The sequence below is a fragment of the Xenopus tropicalis genome, chromosome 8, assembly GCF_000004195.4.
Source record: "Xenopus tropicalis strain Nigerian chromosome 8, UCB_Xtro_10.0, whole genome shotgun sequence".
NCBI classification, from domain to species: domain Eukaryota; kingdom Metazoa; phylum Chordata; class Amphibia; order Anura; family Pipidae; genus Xenopus; species Xenopus tropicalis.
The window spans coordinates 3,928,790-3,948,952 of NC_030684.2; the positions used below are offsets into that span (position 1 = coordinate 3,928,790).

At 39.4% G+C, this 20,163-nt stretch overlaps 2 protein-coding genes across 7 annotated transcripts in view; both read right to left on the minus strand.

Annotated features, from left to right (window-relative positions):
* Positions 1 to 525: 525 nt before the first annotated feature.
* Positions 526 to 9,599, minus strand: LOC100127826 (uncharacterized loc100127826). Of its 2 annotated transcripts, none has more exons than XM_031906876.1 (5): positions 9,519 to 9,599; positions 5,605 to 5,794; positions 5,307 to 5,483; positions 3,034 to 3,241; positions 526 to 1,571 (listed from the first exon to the last, which is right to left on the minus strand). In XM_031906876.1, exons 3-5 carry the CDS (start codon positions 5,452 to 5,454, stop codon positions 1,142 to 1,144), a joined length of 786 nt encoding a protein of 261 aa, XP_031762736.1. In that variant the 5' UTR covers positions 5,455 to 5,483; positions 5,605 to 5,794; positions 9,519 to 9,599; the 3' UTR covers positions 526 to 1,141.
* A 6,839-nt stretch (positions 9,600 to 16,438) lies between these two features.
* LOC100492062 (nicotinamide N-methyltransferase) overlaps positions 16,439 to 20,163 on the minus strand; it is a 34,611-nt gene continuing 30,886 nt past the window's right edge. For 4 of the 5 annotated variants that reach the window (XM_031890749.1, XM_031890750.1, XM_004917545.4 and 1 more), the window contains exons 3-5: positions 19,887 to 20,060; positions 18,806 to 19,013; positions 16,439 to 17,273 (exon numbers count right to left, since the gene is read on the minus strand). In XM_031890749.1, the coding sequence (XP_031746609.1) occupies positions 16,844 to 17,273; positions 18,806 to 19,013; positions 19,887 to 20,031 (783 nt within the window). In that variant the 5' untranslated portion in view covers positions 20,032 to 20,060 and the 3' untranslated portion in view covers positions 16,439 to 16,843. The remainder of the gene's footprint in view (positions 17,274 to 18,805; positions 19,014 to 19,886; positions 20,061 to 20,163) is intronic. The other variant, XM_031890751.1, reaches the window with a different exon arrangement.

A 20,163-nucleotide genomic window follows, 5' to 3' on the forward strand; every position in this document is an offset into this window, starting at 1 on the left:
AGGAGCCTGGAAATCCTGAGAGAGGCCAGGTTCCGAAGACCCCTCACTGCCAGCCCATGTTGGGTTATGGACTTTACTGGGGGAATTAAACAGGAGGGAGCAATGGCACTAAGGAGGGGCCCCTGGGTCCGCACATAAACTTCTCCCAATTTTCCCCACCTAAGGGGGTGTGTTCAAAAAGTCCAAGTGATCAGAGTTCACATGGATGTCTCTTTCTGAGTCCAATTAAAGTCAATTTTTGCAATCCTTATATGCAAAACTAGTAGTATTTGAAACCAAGGCAATACTAATTGGCCCAGCACCATCCACTTAATATCTCCTGCTCTTCCTCCCTTACTGGTCCTTGACTCAACTGGTGGCTCCCAAACCCCTGTTGGATGCTCACCCTCTGGCCCTTTATTCACTCTCTTTTCTCAACTCTTGCACCCTAGGCAGCTGCCTCTCCTGCTTAGATCTGGCCCTGCTTAAGGCAAGACTTGAGTCCTAGTCTGTTATTCTGTGAAAGAAAGCAAAATGAAGCCTTCACTCAGGGCATAAATATCAATTTATTTATTTGGAATCAAATTAAAATGCACTTAATTATTCTCTCATACACTCAGAACCCCTGGAATGGAGCTATATAGATCTTTCACATCAATGGTACAGAGTATGAGCCTTTTCTCTAATATTGCTTTTTCATATAGAGTGTTAAGAAAATGCCTTAGGGATGTATCAAAGCCAGCCACAACTTCTTAAGTAAATAGATATCAATATATATAGAGCTAAAGGCTGTAATAAAGATTAAACAGCAGAAACAATAAGCCTTCTGATTGGTTTAATTTGTTCAATAAATGATATCTGTCAATCTGATCAATCACACCACACATTAGAAGATGCTACTTATGAGCAAGAATCCTTGCCGTAGAACAAAAAGGAAGTGTTGCATTTTTCAGACAGGAAGTAGAGAAACTTCCTTGTGTAACAGGAAGTAATCAATAAAGTGATTTTTTTCTATTTTGATGATGGTATCACCATTGAGACGATGAGATTCGGAAATATTATATATATAAGCAGCACTAATCTAAGAGTAGATATAATCATTCAAATTTAATGCAATATTAATGATAGAATCATTATTGCAATTGAGGGTGAATGTGACCGGTTAAACCACTCGGTCTTTACGGCACACTAAGTAGGCAATTGATTCATAATCGATCAAAGGGGATTCAAATTTCCTTATGTGAGTTTCAGCGCTCACAACGGTGCAACCGGCTTCGGTCACAGCCTTTTGCATAAACTCTTCATTGTGGTTTAGTGCAGCAAACTTGTATTGGCCGACCATGTAATAAGTCATGTTGATCCCTGCCATCATGACCAGGTGACCTCCAATCTTCAGGTGGGATAACAATTTCTTTAGAACGTTAATATACATATCGTTATCTTTGCAAATGGCCTCCATGTGATAAACAGTGACTATACAATCTGCTTGGGGCAACTCAACTGCGCCCAGTGGGTTCTCCTCGGTGAGGTCCCATTTTACCACATGTTTGATTGCCCTTCTGGCCTTTTCTTCTTGCTCCTTACTCCCAGTACTGAAAAACAACACATTTGCTGTGTTTAAGAATATGTATATTATCATATATTATTATTATTATTATTCACCCTATTTATTGGAAGAGCTAAAGCTCTATGACACCCTCTTGCAAGTAACAGTTTTTGAAGTTAAAAAAGACAATCTATCAAGCTATCAAGTTAAACCCTGGCTGTTAACTGAACAAAAGGGAGGTAAAAAATATGTCTAGTTTTCCTCCGAAAAACATTTCTCCTCACAGCTCATTGCAGTTTTGTTGCACTGGAAAAAGCATTTATACAATCTATAAGGTCTCCTCTGGTGGGACCTACAGCTGATGAGGCATCCAGAGAGTTGGGACAGCTAATGGCAACTTTGTTATCATGGAGAAAAAAAAATCTACAAATGAAGATCTATAAAGTCTACTCTGGTGGGATTTACTGCTGATGAGGCATCCAGAATGTTTGGATCATGTGGACCATTAAGAACCTCTGTTGAGATGAAGTCAACCCCAACCAGGTTATTTTCTAACCTGAGATCCACCGTTATACTTGTAGGGGTTTAGAGAATTCTTTCTGCTGTTTTCCTGTTTGTGACATCATCCAGGCCAGTTACAGGCTGGAGAGAAATATGATTTGCTGTAAGCCCCAGTGCACTTCTGGGAGAAGAGGAGGATCCAGGAAGTGCCTTGCTTTGGAGCCAAAATCAGGGGGTGGGCCAGCAGAGGTTATAAGGGAGCCTTACTGCAGCAACCAGCCAGATCCGGATAACAGAAAGAGAGAGTAAAAGGCTGAGTGTGCTCTACTGTAGTACCGAGCTCCAGCCATATAAAGGGAGACATCTGCTTAGCTGCTGTTGGGTGCCTCTATCTCTGTGTGAATCCTCAGTGAGAGATCCATGTGAGGGAGGCTATTGGAAGGCCCCAGTGTGTGGTCCCCTGTGTGAGGACAGGTGTTGATCGAGTGCCCCAAAATACCTCTCCAAAGGTAGAGGTACTTTGGGGCAGGTAGCGCTACCTGAGGAAACTAAAGAGCTCTTAAGAAGGGATTTTGCCTGAGACTGAACTGGGTAAGGGTATTTCCACCAGGAGTGGAGTGTGGGACTGCATCTTGGGAAAGACTGTGCTGGGAGTTGGCTAAACCACACGGGTTTCCCAGAGCAGGGTTTATACAGTTCTGTTTGCATTTAATAGTTATTGCCATTTCTAAACTTTTATATAAAGATTTTAGCTGCTGCAAAACTGTCTGTGATTTATTTCCTAGTGGAATTCTACTGAGATGTGCTCCTCACTGCCCAACAGATGGAGGCACTTTAGTGACCCTGAGGAGCAAAATGTTATTGAGCGAGTTTGCTTTGAAAATACCACCATGATATTGCTTGACTACAATTCCTAGCATAATATAGCCCTTCGAATGTTTGGCCACCTTGAATTCTTTCAACTTAACAACAGAAAATAACAGCACCGTGGTCTTTTCCCACCTCACCTTTGCCCTTTAAGTGAGCAAACAAACTCTGCGGCGTAGGATTGATCCTCAGCTCCGGGCTCGTTTCGGATCCAGCTCTCTATGGCTTTCATAGAGGAGTCTGAAGATTCCAATAATACGATATGTTTGAAGAAATCGGCGGCGACAAAGGTTTTAGACACGTCGGCGCTAATGGAAATATTTATCAGTGTTTCTCCCTTCACAGAACCTAAAGGCAAAAACAACAATGGTCATTTCTGAACTATTGATAACGACGCCCTCTTTATTTGAATGATTTAGTTTTCATATATTTCAACACTTTTCACAATATATAGATTTCCATAAAGTTCAGCAAAAGAGAAGAAGAACCCGTATGTGGTGTGACCTGAAAGCAAAGAAAGTTCACCCAGCACACCCTTACCTCCTCCAACAGTTCTTATTGCTGCACAGCCCAGAGAGTCGGCACTCCCAGCACAGTCCAGCAAAAAATAGTTCAAGTATGCAATGCTGCACACCTACAGAATAAGGTGGGTGCTCACTGCAGGGGTCCCCTGTAAGATCCCCCAAAAAATCCAAAACATAAGAGAGGAGCAGGGCACATCCAAATTGTAAAAAGTTACATCTTTATTTTACATATCACAAAACCCAACGCGTTTTGACCCCCATTCAAAATTAAGGGGGGGTCCTCGTCAGGAGCACATATAAAAAGCAGGCAAATGCATATAATTACAAAACCGATTAAAATACCCTTCATGCCGCTGTAAAAGGCGCCAAAAAGCTGGAACACTCCCCAGTGCAAATGGGCAGAAGTGCCATCAACGGAAGTGATGTTTGCATTCCAAATGATGTCACAGGAAGTGACTTTTGTGTTCCTGTGACATCATTTGGAAACGCAAACATCACTTCCGCCCGCTCCTCTCTTATGAGGACCCCCCAAACGTTTCTGAATAAGCATGCAGAGGCCAAACCCCGCTTGCATTAAACTCGTTGTGCCGGTGAGACTGATTATTCAATTTCGCCGATAGTTCTCAGATTTCGATATGTAAATTAGAAGTCTGTTTTAGTTGAGTATTCCGACGGGATTTGGCATTTGACAGAATTGAAACTGATCTTAAGCAATATGGGGCATGCGTTGGTTAATCTGCCAGCAATCCATTATTTTTTTATGACCAAAATCAGCTACATAATTAACGGCATTTGAAATGTCTTATCTGTTATTTCCCATAGGGATGGGCTAAAAAAATTCCATTAGGATCCAATATGGTAGCCTCCATTGCCACCTTGGCATTTATTTATATAAATTAGAGCTTTTAAATCAAACACAAATTACATACCAACAGAGCATTATCTTTACAGGTATATGATGCCCATACAGGTTGGTGTTACTGGCTCTGTAACTGGAGAGCCTGTCTTAAAGGGGAACTCTGTCTTCTGAACCAAAATTTCTTATAGAGCCCCCCACAACACAGAAACCCCCTAATATCCCTATCACTGTAATTTGTTCCTTTAACTATGAATAAATACCATTTTTATAGGCTGAAATCCAGCTGCAAAACTGTTTTTCTCTCTCTGGATCATTTGAAATCCTGGCAAGGGAGGAGGGACTAAAACATTGCAAATTGTGACAACGTCTCCAGAGCTTACAGACAGCATGCAGGAACTATATAACCCACAATGCATTGCCTGGGTTGTTTCTTTCCTTATTGACATCACGTATGCAGGGAATTGTGGGATTTGGTGGGTGAAAGCTGAAGGCAGGCTGAGGACAGTTGACTACTGTTATATTTTAGTCAGCCAGATCAGCAGGGGAACAGGGGGCGGGGCTTAGGAAACTGTTCCAAACCATATGATTCCATTAAATGATAATGTAATAAAAATGAAAAGGCTGCATATTTTTTTAATTGCCATATATTGCAAAGTTGCTTGAAATTATGTTGACTTTTTGCCACGGAAACATGGAAGTTGAAAATTTTTCGCCGCGCACATGATGACATTTACATAGTTAGAGTCCATCAAGTTCAACCCATCCAAGGAAACCCATTTAACATCTAACCCTTCCAAAACCTAATTAGCATATGCCAATTCAGATTCTGTTCTGTATTCGGCCGAATCCTTTATGAAGGATTCGGGGGTTCACCAGAATCCAAAAATGTGGATTTGGTGCAACCCTACTTGGCATAAACAAAAAAATTACAGTCATAAATCATCTTGAATTCATTCATTTAGTTGAATAGAGTACAATAAAGTTTAGTTGGCTTTCAGTATTCTCAATATTTATAATGGAGCTCACATACCCGATGAGAATAATTTATAGAGAAAGCTCAGGGGATCTTCCAGCATCTCCTTCTTAGCACTGGTAATTTCAGACCCTAAGTACGTGTCAAAGTGAAGACAAGGATCCAGCTCTTTGTCAAGGTAGTACTTCTGCTCTGTGTCGCTCATAGTGAGGGTTCCCCAACAGTCCCGTTACCCTGAAAACAAAGATCATTTAATATCAATCAACTGAAATTAGAATACTTGTATCAAGACTTTTTATCCATGAACTAATGAATTTTATCAGTAAAGATACCAAACACAACATTCAGTACTCACGGTTGGATTCCCGAGGCTGACTCTCGCTCAGTGATGGATAAACTGTGTAGTCGAGGCGCTTGGGTTTATGGATAAAAATCATGAACAAACAACATGTTAATTACAATACAAAGTTTAATACTCGTGGTTGGATTCCCGAGGCTGACTCTCGCTCAGCGATCGATAAACTGTGTAGTTGAGGCACATGGTTCTGTGGATGAAAATCATAAACAAACAACATGTTATTTACAAATGAAGCAATAAAAAAAGACAAATATTTTTTGTCTGAGATAAATGTTGTTTGTAAAATATTTCTTACATTCTTACTGGGCACAATGGAGGGTATAACTTTCATGCACACAAATGATTAACCACAGGTACCTGTCTACAAACAATGGCAGAAGAGTAAAATACGGAACAAAATGTAAAAAAAAAAAGTAAAATAAAAAATATTTGTAAAATAAAAGTGTCTTTATTAGTCATGAGCAAATTTTTTTTGCCAGGCATGGATTTGCGGCGAATTTCCGCATTTCTCCATTGACGAATTGTTTTGTGAAACTTCTGCGAAAATTTTCAGCGGGAAAATTAGTTGCGCTGATTTTTTTTGTCAAATTTGGCACGGTCGCGGAAAAAAGGCAGCAGTTGCGTCAAAAAAGGGAGTGGTTGCATCAGGTTGGGCGTGGTCATGTAAAAGTTGGGCGCAGTCATGTAAAAAAAGCGCGGGTGGCAAAAAATAGATGCGGGCGTCAAAAAAGAAACAAAAGAAAATAACAAGAAAACGCGAGACAAATGCGCTTTGCGGATTTTTCGCCATTTCCTGAATTTTCTTGCCGTTTCACGAATTTTATGGCTAAGTGAAACTGGACAGATTCACTCATCACTAGTCATTATTAATAATCAACAAACGATTGAAAAAATATCATTCACTCAAACGGTTTTTGAACGACTTTATTACATTTGCATGCAGTAGCAGTAATTCAAGATGTGGGTTTGTCATGTTATAGTGGGAGTAAAATTCATCAAATGTATTGTAATATTTTAAAACTATAATTGAAATTATATTATTCTGTAGATTTCTATTCATTACAAGTGACGAGTGAATCTGTCCCGATTTGCTTTGGCGTAAAATTCACGAAAAGACAAAAAAAAATCGTAAAACCGCGTTTGTCACGTGACTTTTTTGTCACCCACGTCTTTTTTTGTCACCCGCGCCTGTGACCACACCCATTTTGCATGACAAGTTTTTCCGAAGAGAATTTTCACAGAAGTTTCGGGGAAACAATTCATATTAAATAATTATTATTTTTTGAGATGGTACTGTGCAAAGGGTAGTTGAGCAGCAGTGTTTAGAGCCCATAAAGGAGAAGGAAAGCTACTGAGGCAGTTTATTCCCAATAGATTCGCAGTTCAAGCTAGAACGCTATATTTATTCTGCAGAAAGCAACAGCCCTAGAAACTCTCTGTGTTCAACAAAGCAGCTGCCATTTTAGATTGATTTGACATAATTTTCCTGCCTGTATCTCTTGCTGCTGAGGGGAGAGGGGATAAGGGTGGAGGGAGAGGGGAGGAGGAGGGATGCAGGAGAAGGGAGGAGGGAGAAGGGGGGAAGGGGAAAGAGTAGGAAGCTACACAGGCTCATGGCTACACAGGAGGATTGAGCTGAAAAAAGAAAGTCTGACACAGAAGCCCATGTGTACTGAATAGAAGAAAGGGAATGCAGTGTTTCTTTTCACAAAGGACTCAAAGCAGCAGTACTGTGAGTGCTTATGGCTGTATTTACAGAGACCATTCTGACTGAGCTTAGTTTTAACCTTTCATTCTCATTTAAGGACACTACATGGTTTAACAAAGATTTAACAAAATGTGAGGTTAGAGCTCACCACAGAAAAATTCACCCACTCTCTATTTATTTCTATGGGATTTTTAGAAGCATATTTATCAAATGGTTAACGCTAACTTTTAACCATTGGTAAATATGCTTCTAAAAATACTATAGAAATAAATAGAGAGTGGGTGAATTTTTCTGTGGTGAGCTCTAATCTCACATTTTCAAAAATCTACCCCTTCGTATTTGGCTCATTTTCACAAATCTTTCCTAGCACAAAAAAATCATGATAAGGGACAAATGTACTAAAATTCCATAATTTCTAATTTTAAAATTCCATAATTTTTAATTTTTATTTTTATTTTCAAATTCAACTTAATTTTTAATTTTTATTTTTATTTTCAAATTCAACTTAACTTGGCTTCCCAAATGCCTATTATTTCCTAAAAAAAAAAGTCACAAGGAGAAGTCGTAAAAAAAAAAAACTTCGGTTCAAAATTTGGCCAAGATTCGGCCTTTTTCACCAGGATTCAGATTCAGACGAATCCCTGCTCCTGGCTGAACCAAATCTGAATCCTAAAAATCACATGACTTTTTGTCACGTTAAACACAGAAGTTGAAACTGTAACCTTTCCGTAACCTAATAAGTACATGCTAATTAGGATTCGGATTCGGTATTCAGCCACATCTCAGAAAAGTCACAGCATTTTTCCTTTGCCACTTTTTAAAAAAAAAAAAATCAGAATTGAGTTTAAAATACAAAATCAGTGGTTAGTAAATGAGTCTCTAATTATTGTAAACCACAAAAATTCATAATATTAAGTTTACAGAACGTTAATACAAAACGTTGGCGTCTAAGACCAGTTGAGGTTATGTAGAAGTCAATGGCAGCCGTTCTTTTTTAGTTGGAAACTTTTTCTTTGCTTTGTGGTTTTAGAGGTTTGGGGGTTTTTCCGATGCTTTCATTTATACGAAAATTTTTTAAGAAAAAAAGGATTTAGAGGTTTCCTTATTCTTATTTGGATTCTTTTCGCTGTTTTTTTTTCATTCATGTGTGTTTTCATAAATTTCTTGGCAATCTTGGGGGGGGGGGTAATCCGAAAACAATCAAAGAGGTGATCACAACACTTTAGTGTGTACAATAATTCTTACCCATAGTAAGGGTAGGTCCGGGTGCTCAAGCCCCAGACCTTTCAGCTTAGGGAGCCATCATGGAGACAACGAAAAAATAGTAGGCAGGCACTCCAGCTATCCAAAAGTATAGAAAAGAGCAGCCAAAAAGGAAGTTAATATAAAAGCGTATACATTTTATTCAATCCATAGGTACAAACAGGGAGCCTTATGTGTTTCGTACCAGAGGGTACTTAGTCATAGGCTCTAGGCTCTTGGGGGGAGTAACTTGTAGTCCAGCAAAATCCAAATACATTATGGTTAAGCAACTGTGGTTAGATCCCATTTAAGGCCACCACAACTTTAAACTAGATCTTTTGGTACCTATGCTCCATTAAGAACCTCTGTTAAGATTAAATGAACCCCAACAAGGTAAACTTATTTGCCAAAGCCCACATAGGTTTTTGGGGGTGGGGGGGTTGTTCCGTTTTCCATGAATCTTCATAAAAATCCACAACCATTCAAGGAAAAATGTAAAAACCACAAAAAAGTTCAATTTTTCACAGATTTACCACTTTCTTTTTTGTTTGTGCTTTTTTTTAAAAAAGGCTCTTTCAATGAGAATGTTGATATATGGGCCTCCAATGTTAATTATTTATTGGAATTTGTATTAAATTTATCTAAATATTATGTGATGTATGCATATTACAATTCTATCGCCCTTTGGTTTGCTTTCAGTATTCTCAGTACTGATAATTTATATAGAAATCTCAGGGGACCTTCCAGCAGGTCCTTCTTAGAAATGGACTTATCATCCTCAACGTACGTGTCAAAGAGACAACAGGGATCAAACTCCTCATCGTGGTAGTCCTTATGGTTTGCGCAGCTCATAGTGATTATATTATATTATATTCATATAATATAAACTATATGTCAGCTAGTCTCAATACAATGCTTCTCAGTGTCACATCTCATGTAGTTCAGATGAAACATCAAATACCTTGGGATTTGCTGTAATCGACACTCTCGCCTGGAATCCTGGGTGATATTCGGGAAGGAGACAGTTGGCAGAAGATGCTGGATGCATAGAGGAGATACACTCCCTGTACATTTATTGTTGCTGAAAATCATGAATAATCAATGTATTATTTACGAAGGATGTCAGCAGAGACCATGTGACAGCCAGTAAAGAGACCATGTCCTGTCTGCTACAACATGTGCTCTCCTTTACCTATCCCTCCCTGTGTTAGCCCTCTAGCTAGTTCCCTTGGCTAATTATTGTGAAAGATAAAGTTCTCCCTTGGCAAAATACACAGCAAAAATCAACATGGGAAGCTCATTTCACTTTATCTTCAATACTAAAGAGGCCGGTCTCTGTGCTAACATATCCAGTCATTTAGCCTGAGATGCAGGGTCGGACTGGGGGGTGCACAGCCCACTGGCACTCCCACCCCACCAGGTGACCCCTGCCCTGGTCCCCATGAGGATTGGGAAAAACTCAAAATCTAAAAGTGCTGTAATGTTACAAAAAACAATTGACTTCTATAAAAGCCTGTCAGTTATAAATTTGAATTTAAAAAATATGTTAAATAAAAAATTTTTGTTAGAAACACAAATTAAATAAAGATTGTTACAATTTGACATAAAAAAAGCTCCCACTGATTCTACATGACAGAAAGCATTAATATTGCTAAGTTATAATAACTCACCCAAAAAAAAATTTTCACTGAAAAAATTTGAGTTTTAGTGCAAAAAACACGAATTGTGGGAAAAAAGTAATGAGCATTAGTAAATGCTCCCCCCTAAAATGCACTTACTAATGATAAACAAATAAATTAAAAAATATATTGGATTTTTATTTGAACAATAAATTTTAGTTAATGTAAGTAAAGAAACAAAAACATGAGAGCGACTGTAAATACCTAAAGGATATGGGGAGTGTTTCTCAGGGAAATTTCCCATGACTCGGTACAGGATTTGCTCCATCTGACATTCAGCTGATTTTTTTTGTTAAATTAGTAAATATAACTACCACGTCTATCAAAATTGCACAGAAAATATTTTTCTTCATACAGTGTCTACAGAAAAAATATGAGAGGGTGCTGCATACCCCCATCAAAGGAACATAAACACAAAGGGGCAGATTTAACAAAATATGAGATCAGAGCTCAAAGCAGAAAAATTCACCCACTTTCATCTACATGAACTCAAAAAGTTTTTTAGTTGATAAATCTCAAAAAAATCTTGACCTTTTTCTACGCAACAAAAAATTGTTGCCCGTGTCAAAAAAATTGTCAGACATATGTAGTTTTTTTTGATGCATGAGTCTCTTTTTAATGCATGCAGTTAAAAAATTGCCCCACGCAACAATTTTTTTGGGACACACACCATGTTTGCTATTTCACTAAACTTTTGCAAGATTCACAAATTTTTTTCTCAATGCAAAATGGAACAGATTCACTCATCACTAGTTAGTTAATGTGCCCAAAAGTGTTATAATGCATATTATCCTATGTAGTGCCAACATATTATAAAGCTCTTCATGCCATTAGTTCCTGCACCGGTGGAGCATTCAATATAAGAACCCTATAAAATTTACAAATTTTATCAGGGCCAATCAATCTGCCTCTATATTTTTAGCATGTGGAAGGAAACTGGTAGAAAACCCATGTAGACATGGGAAAACATACACACTCCTTGCAGATACAGGTAGGTACAGTTAAATAAAAATACAAGCATAGGGAACCAGCAGAAGATGTTACATGGCTGTCCCTCATTCCTGACTGTCTGCTAAGTCCAGACATCCAGCCTCTCTTATCAACCTTTTTCCTGTGAAAATCATACCTCCACAAAAGGTGACTTTGATGCTTTACAGGCCCATTGTTGTTTACGCATAAACAAATAGCATGAAACCCCCTGACAATGTAAGTTGTAAGCTATTTACCAAACAATGACACAACTGTTTGCACTGTTGTGTAGCGTACTCCTTGTGTTAAATTTGCAAACAACCTTACCTATATTATCAGTTATAATATAAAGGTATGACCCCCCCACACATTAAATCATCAAATCAAATTAGCTGCTTCCAGTCTCCCACTGTGAAAACAGAGCCTGCTTGCAATGGATGTCACAGTGTGAGACTGATAGCTGACACTACAAGCAGCTGTGTATAGTCTTCCACTGTGAAAAGAGGGCATGCTTGCAATGGCAGGTAGGCCCTTGTTTCACAGTGGGAGTCAGAAAGCAAATATAGGAAACTTTTGATAGACATGACCCAAATACTTACCTAAAAGCCATCCATGGCTGGAAATTCTGGAAATTCTGACACAATGCTTTTTTGCATTAAATTAGTCACGATAATTAGCGCGCGATTCACCATAGTATTATCGCATGCGTTAAGTCGCCATTTTTGCATGCGTTAAGTCGCCATTTTCGCATGCGGTATTTTTCGCGCTAATTTTAACGCATGCATTCATTTTTGCACTTAAAAGAATATGATCGCATGATTCACAAACACTTGGGTGCGCTAAATATCGCTACTAAATCAGACCTGGTGGCTGAAATTGCGGAAGGTAATTATTGTACTTTATTATGCTTTTACAGTATACGTTCAGTAAAAGATTTAGCAAGTAATTAGAACTAAAGGTACAAATGTAAGAAATGTCAGGGCTGACGAAAGTAACATAGTAACATAGTAAGTTGGGTTGAAAAAAGACATACGTCCATCACGTTCAACCATAATGCCAGTGAGGAACTGAATCGTTGGTCACAATAAACCTCTGAATATTATTTCCCATCTTCGTGACTCCTTGTGAAAATCCTGTGTGTGCCGTCACCCCATGCCTGTCTAGATTTTGTTTTGCCACAGGCACCCGGGTATTATTGTTCCTTATGGTGTGCAGCTTCCCAGCACTTCCTATTGTATATATATATATATATATATATATATATATACACATCTATTTTCAAATACATATGCTTAAATGAGATTAAAGTAGGGGAAGCAGCAGGGAGCGGCCCATAGTGTGAGTCATTTGGGGAAGGGCCACGAATGTTTTAGGGGGCCCTGGCTAACAATGTCTGTATGTCCTTTGTATTGATGTGAGGGTTCACAGGGGGAGGGGCCAGTGGGGGCGTGGGAGGAGGGGGGCCCAAAAAATGTTGTTGCGAGGGGCCCCGTTATTTATGATGGTGTATGAATGTATATATATATATATATATATATATATATATATGTATAATATATTACACAAAATAACATCTTGCAACATTATCTCACAGAACTTCAGCTGGTGCCTCATCCCCAGGCACAACCCCAGGCAAATCAGGCTCCTGTGGCCCCAAGGCCCACCAGGCTCAAGCGGCCCCCAAGGCCCCACCACCCGGCCAGGCAGCAGCATCCGCCCAGGCCCCAGAGGCCCAACCTCCAGCGACCCCAGAGGCCCAACCTACAGCGACCCCAGAGGCCCAACCTCCAGTGGCCCTAGAGGCCCGACCTCCAGTGGCCCCAGAGGCCCGACCTCCAGCGGCCCCAGAGGCCCAAGCAGCACCGGCCCCAGAGGCCCCCGAGGCCCCGGACACTCCCCCCTTCATTCCTTCCCCAGTTTCCCCCCAAGCCCTTGAGTTCTCCTCCCAGGCCCCAGACTCCCCCCAGGCCAAGCGCTGGGCACCAGGTTCTCCTGCGCACGAGGGACCATCAGTGCAGGAGGACCTGGCCAACCTCAAGGCCGAGCTGGCCCAGCTCCGGGGAGAAGTGGCCGAGCTTCGGAGAGACATAAGAGAACTCAAGGGCAGCAAGCCCTAAGTTTTATTTTCCCTATTTTTTCCCCTTTAATTGTTAAATTAAAAGTTTTTATTTTTCTACTTTTGAACTGAGTAATGTCTAAGTATTCATCCTTCCTTGATATGGCATTCTATACTTTTCATGTAGTTTCCCCTAAACTCTTACATTTTTCCAAATATTCTGCCAACAATTTTGCCTTTAGCCCATTTTGCTGAATAGTAAAACTTGCGCTAATTAGTACGTAGCGTATTTTCTGGCGAGTGGGATAACTGCCAATCCAATGTTTTGTTGCCAGAATAATTGCAATATTATATTTGTCCCCGTTTAATTAAGTGCCCATAACATATTTGCCATTTATTCTGTGTCTAAAATCTCCCACTTAATTTAAGCCACTTTAGCAAACGGACCCCTAAGTATTTGGCTAAATATTCTTAAATGCCCCCCCCCCCCCCATTTTATTATCTCTAGCACTTTTTTTCTTACTTATATTTTTGGTTTTTGGGGGGTTTTTTTTGCAAATAAACATTTATACAGCTCCTCTCTAGCACTCTGTGCTCTCCCAGGGCAAAATGTCGGCAGTTTTATGCTGCCGATTGTCGCGTTCGTAATGTCGCGACAATTAGCGCTTGCGATAAATAGCGCGCATGTGAAAAATATCGCGCACGTTATTTATCGCGACAAAAATATCGCATGAAATACCGCGCGTAAATTAGCGCAAGTGTACTAATAGTGAATCATGCGAAAAGTCGCGAAAATTAAGGCGCGATGAAATTTTTACGCTATAAGTAAAAACGCACTTTAGTGAATCGGTCCCTTTGTGTTCCCAGTCGTTTCTCTTGATGGGAAACTTTATATAAAAACACTGAACGTAATTCATTCAGGACCTGCCCAAGGCACTGTGAATATGTGGGATGTGACACTCCCCCATATATCCCCCCAACTTTCTGAAAACTTCCATTTCCAAAAAAATTAAGGGAGCACAGAAGTTTCACTATGCCAGGAACAGCATGGCTTCTGTGTGTTAGTGGCTGCAGGTAGGGCCCCAGTACCTAATACAGGCTATAGATTGCTGCTCTATTTACCCTATAGCGCCTCACTATTTCCTCCTCTGATAATCCCAATAGAGTTGATCTTTCCCTGAAAACTCCAGAATGCATCACTCTAGGGCGATCACATACTTGATTCTCTTCTTCCCAATCCAACAAAAATCCAACTGCAAACTCCATGTTGTCTTCACAAACGCTGACCAACCGCAATGTTCCTAGGAGGTGTTAATATTCGCAATAATTATCCCAATATTTCATGTTTTTAATGTTTAAAATATGTCTGTGAATTACACGTTAGGACGATTTCTATTTGCTAATTATCGCAATGCGATGGACAAAAATTTTGCGATAATTGAGATTTTTTGCATATGCGATACGACTATTAACGCATGCTTAATGGCTTGAATCGTTACTTAATTAAACATCATTTTTAACGCATAAATATGCGTTAAGTGATAACGACCTTTTGTGAATCAGCCCCTAAAACTTTCATTTTCAAATTCAACTAAACTCATTTCTTTGAACGTCTAAATCCAAAAAAATCTAACGTTCCGAGACAAAAGAAGGATCTTCCAGGAAAGCGAAGGGACCTCTGCCATTGACTTCTACATGAACTCAGGAAGTTTTAGATGGCAATTTGTGGGGTTCGAATTTATGGCCTTTTAGATGCATAGCAAATCTCGAAAAAAATTGTGGGGGGAAAAAATTCTATGGTTAGCCCCTAGATGATCAAATTCAATTTAGGTAATGTATCAATGTACAAATATTGCAATCTAAGCACCTTGTGGTTGGATTCCAGTATTCTCAGTATTCATGATGTTGCTCACATACCTGATGAGAATAATTTATAGAGAAATTTCGGGGGATCTTCCACCAGCTCTTTTTTGGAAACCATCTTATGATCCCCGACGTAGGTGTTAAAGAGATGACAGGGATCGATCTCTTCATCATGGTAGTACTTATGGTCAAGGAATAAAACAAAGCAAATCGAATCAGTGTTCCAGAAAGTGGAGCTATAGACCTAAATGAACCTTTCAGACAAAATTCATATGTCTTATAAGACTATTGATGTGATCCTCTATGTGGAGGTGAAGTCTAAAGACAATGTAGAGAGGGTCACCCTTTTGTGTTGGTGCAGCTTCTGGACATACAGCCATTTCCCAACTTGGTAGCCAAAAAGCAAAGTAGATGTTAAGTCCTCACCAAAGTGCCATAATGATGTCTTTATTCAAGCCAGGTTTTTCTGCGGTGTAGAAAAGCATTTTGAAATTTGGACACCTCCCAGCATTTCGGTATTTTGACCACCTCATAATGAGGTGGTTGCATAATGATCTTGCTCCTAACCATAAAAAATATAAGTATTCTCAAGTCTTGTGGTCTTAGTATATTAGAAGGAACTCCTGAGAGAGGCCAGGTTCCGAAGACCCCTCACTGCCAGTCCATGTTGGGTTATGGACTTTACTGGGGGAATTAAACAGGAGGGAGCAATGGCACTAAGGTGGGACCCCTGGGTCCGCATATAAACCTCTCCCAATTTTCCACAGCTAAGTGGGTGTGTTTAAAAAGTCCATGTGATCAAGTCAATTTTTGCAGTCCTTATATGCAGAACTATTAGTATTTGAAACCAAAGCAATACTAATTGGCCCAGCACCATCCACTTAATATCTCCTACTCTTCCTCCCTTACTGGTCCTTGACTCAACTGGCGGCTCCCAAACTCCTGTTGGATGCTCACCCTCTGGCCCTTTGTTAACTCTCTTTTCTCAACTCTTGCACCCTAGGCAGCTGCCTCTCCTACTCAGATCTGGCCCTACTTAAGGCAAGACTTGAGTCCTAGTCTTAAATATCAATTTATTAATTTGGAATGAACTTAATTATTCTCTCATACACTCAGAACCCCTGGAATGGAGGTATATAGATCTTTCACATCAATGGTACAGAGTATGAGCCTTATCTCTAATATTGCTTTTTCATATAGAGTGTTAAGAAAATGCCTTAGGGATGTATCAAAGCCAGCCACAACTTCTTAAGTAAATAGATATCAATATATATAGAGCTAAAGGCTGTTATAAAGATTACACAGCAGAAACAATAAGTCTTCTGATTGGTTTAATTTGTTCAATAAATGATATCTGTCAATCTGATCAATCACACCACACATCAGAAGATGCTACTTATGAGTAAGAATCCTTGCCATAGAACAAAAAGGAAATGTTACATTTTTCAGACAGGAAATAGAGAAACTTCCTTGTGTAACAGGAAGTAAATGTCCTCATAGAAGCACATTTTGAACCATTACTTTTTTCTTTTCAAAGCGACACAGATATAGAATATATTGCGCACTGTTTTCAAGCACAATGATTTCACCATTGAGACCATGAGATTAGGAAATATTTTATATATAAGCAGCGCTAATCTAAGATTAGATATAATCATTCAAATTTAATGTAATATTAATGATAGAATCATTATTGCGATTGAGGGTGAATCTGACCGGTTAAACCACTCGGTCTTTACGGCACACAAAGTAGGCAATTGATTCATATTCGGTCAAAGGGGATTTAAATTTGCTTCTGTGAGTTTCAGTGCTCACAATGGTGCAACCGGCTTCTGTCACAGCCTTTTGTATAAACTCTTCATTGTGGTTTAGTGCACCAAACTTGTGTTGGCCGACCATGTAATAAGAGGCGTTGGTCGCTGCCATCATGACCAGGTGACCTCCAATCTTCAGATGGGATAACAATTTCTTTAGAAGGTTTATATACATATCGTTATCTTTGCAAACTAGCTCCAAGTAATAAACAATGACTATACAATCTGCTTGGGGCAACACAACTGCACCCAGTGGGTTCTCCTTGGTGATGTCCCATTTTACCACTTGTTTGATTGCCCTTCTGGCCTTTTCTTCTTGCTCCTTATACCCAGCACTGGAAAACAACACATTTGCTGTGTTTAAGAATATGTATATTATCATATATTATTATTATTATTATTCACCCTATTTATTGGAAGGGCTAAAGCTCTATGACACCCTTTTGTAAGTTACAGTTTTTGATCTTAAAAAAGACACACAGCTATCAAGTTATACCCTGGCGTTTAACTGAACAAAAGGGAGGTAAAAAATATGTCTAGTTTTCCCAAGAAAAACATTTCTCCTCACAGCTCATTGCAGTTTTGTTGCACTGGAAAAAGCATTTATACAATCTATAAGGTCTACTCTGGTGGGACCTACAGCTGATGAGGCACCCAGAGAGTTTGGACAGCTAATGGCAACTTTGTTATCATGGAGAAAAAAAATTCAACAAATGGAGATTAGCAATGAGTGAATTTTTTCACCAGGCATGAATTTGCAGTGAATTTCTACATTTCACCATTGGGGAATTGTTTGGCGAAAGTTCTGTGAAAATTTGCAGCAGAAAAATTCATCGCGCATAAATATTTTTTGTCGTGCGTCAAATTGGACTCGGTTGCATGAAAAAAATTTGTAACAAAACTTGTGGTCGCGTCAAATTGGACGCGGTCACGGAAAAAAACAGGGAACAGTCGCAGAAAAAACAGGGCGCGGTTGTGTCAGTCGCAGCAAAAAATTGTGGGCTATAAAAATTAGACACAGGCGACAAAAAAGATGCGGACGACAAAAAAATTATAAAAAAAACAAATGCTTTTCGCATATTTTCTTGCCGTTTAGCGAATTTTATGGCAAAGCAAAACAGGATAGATTCGCTCATCACTAATGAAGATCTATAAAGTCAACCCCAGCCAGGTAATTTTCTAACCTGAGATACACCGTTCATCCAGCCCAGTTACATCATCCAGCCCAGTTCCAGGCTGGAGAGAAATATGATTTGCTGTAAGCCCCAGTGCACTTCTGGGAAAAGAGGAGGATCCAGGAAGTGCCTTGCTTTGGACCAAAATCGGGGGATGGGCCAGAAGAGGCTATAAGGGAGCCCTGCTGCAGAGGGAGTGGTACTTTGGGGCAGGTAGCGCTACCTGAGGAAACTAAAGAGTTCTTGGGGGAGGGACTTTGCCTAAGACTGAACTGGGTAAGGGTATTTCCTCCAGGAGTGGAGTGTGGGACTGCATCTTGGGAAAGACTGTGCTGGGAGTTGGCTAAACCACACAGGTTTCCCCGGATGGTTTATACTGTTCTGTTTGCATTTAATAGTTATTGCCATTTCTAAACTTTTATATAAAGATTTTAGGTGCTGCAAAACTGTGTGTGATTTATTTCCTAGTGGAATTCTACTGAGATGTGCTCCTCACTGCCCAACAGATGGAGGCACTTTAGTGTCCCTGAGGAGCAAACTGTTATTGAGTGAGTTTGCTTTGAAAATACCACCATGATATTGCTTGACTACAATCCCTAGCATAATATAGCCCTTCAAATGTTTGGCCACCTTGAATTGAACTAGATCTTAACAACAGAAAATTACAGTACCGTGGTCTTTTCCCACCTCACCTTTGCCCTATAAGTGAGCAAACAAACTCTGCGGCGTGGGATTGTTCCGCAGCTCCGGGCTCATTTCGGATCCAGCTCTCTATGGCTTTCATACAGCAGTCTGAAGATTCCAGCAATATGATATTTTTGAAGAAATCGGCGGCGACAAAGATTTTAGACATGTCGGAGCCAACGGAAAGATTTATCAGTGTTTCTCCCTTCACAGAACCTAAAGGCAAAAACAACAACGGTAATTTCTGAACTATTGATAACGACACCCTCTTTATTTGAATGATTTCGTTTGGGGGCTCATCATATATTTCAACACTTTTCACAATCTATAGATTTCCATAGAATTCAGCAAAAGAGAAGAAGAACCCGTATGTGGTGTGACCTGAAAGCACATTTGAAGATTATTCAATTTTGCCAATAGTTCTCAGGTTTCAATATGTAAATTAGAAGTCTGTTTTAGTTGAGTATTCAGATGGGATTTGGCTTTTGACTGAATTTAAGGAATATATGACAGTTGACTACTGTTACATTTTATTTTAGTCTCAAAGTAGTCAGCCAGATCAGCAGGGAAACAGGCTTAGGGGACTGTTCCAAACCATGTGATTACATTAAATGATAATGTAATAAAAATGAAAAGGCTGCATTTTTTTTTATTGCCGTATATTGCAAAGTTGCTTGAAATTAAGTTGACTTTTTGCCACGGAAACATGGAACCTAAAAATTTTTCACCGCGTATGTAATGACATTTACATAGTTACATAGGGTTGAAAAAAGACCATCAAAACCTAATTAGCATATGCCAATTCAGATTCAGTTTGGTATTTGGCTGAATCTTTTATAAAGGATTTCAGGGATTCGCCAGAATCCAGATTTGGTGCAACCCTACTTTGGATAAACAAAAAATTACGGTCATAAATCATCTTGAATTAATTCATTTAGGAGAATAGAGTACAAAAAAAGTTCTCGTCATTTTGATTTGTTGATACTGATTTTGTTTTCTAATGCTTAAAAAATTATGAAGCAGAACAATTTAAAGTAAAAGTTTAGTTGGCTTTCAGTATTCTCAATATTTATAATGGAGCTCACATACCCGATGAGAATAATTTATAGAGAAATCTCATGGGATCTTCCAGCAGCTCCTTCTTAGCAATGGTCTTATCAGCCCCGAAGTACGTGTCAAAGAGAAGACAAGCATCCAGATCATCATGGTAGTGCTTCTGCTCTGTGCCGCTCATAGTGAGGGTTCCCCAACAGTCCCGTTACCCTGAAAACAAAGGTCATTTAATATCAATCAACTTGTATCAAGACTTTTTATCAATGAACTAATGAATTTTATCAGTAAAGATACCAAACACAACATTCAGTAC

Bases quoted from the DNA above. Each gene is read 5' to 3' on its own strand.
- LOC100127826 (XM_031906876.1), bottom strand. From the start codon at position 5,454: ATGAGCGACACAGAGCAGAAGTACTACCTTGACAAAGAGCTGGATCCT. The intron at 3,242-5,306 runs GTATGTGAGCTC...TTTTGCCTTTAG, and splicing joins CTATAAATTATTCTCATCGG to GTTCTGTGAAGGGAGAAACA. The intron at 1,572-3,033 runs GTGAGGTGGGAA...GTTGTTTTTCAG, and splicing joins TGCTCACTTAAAGGGCAAAG to TACTGGGAGTAAGGAGCAAG.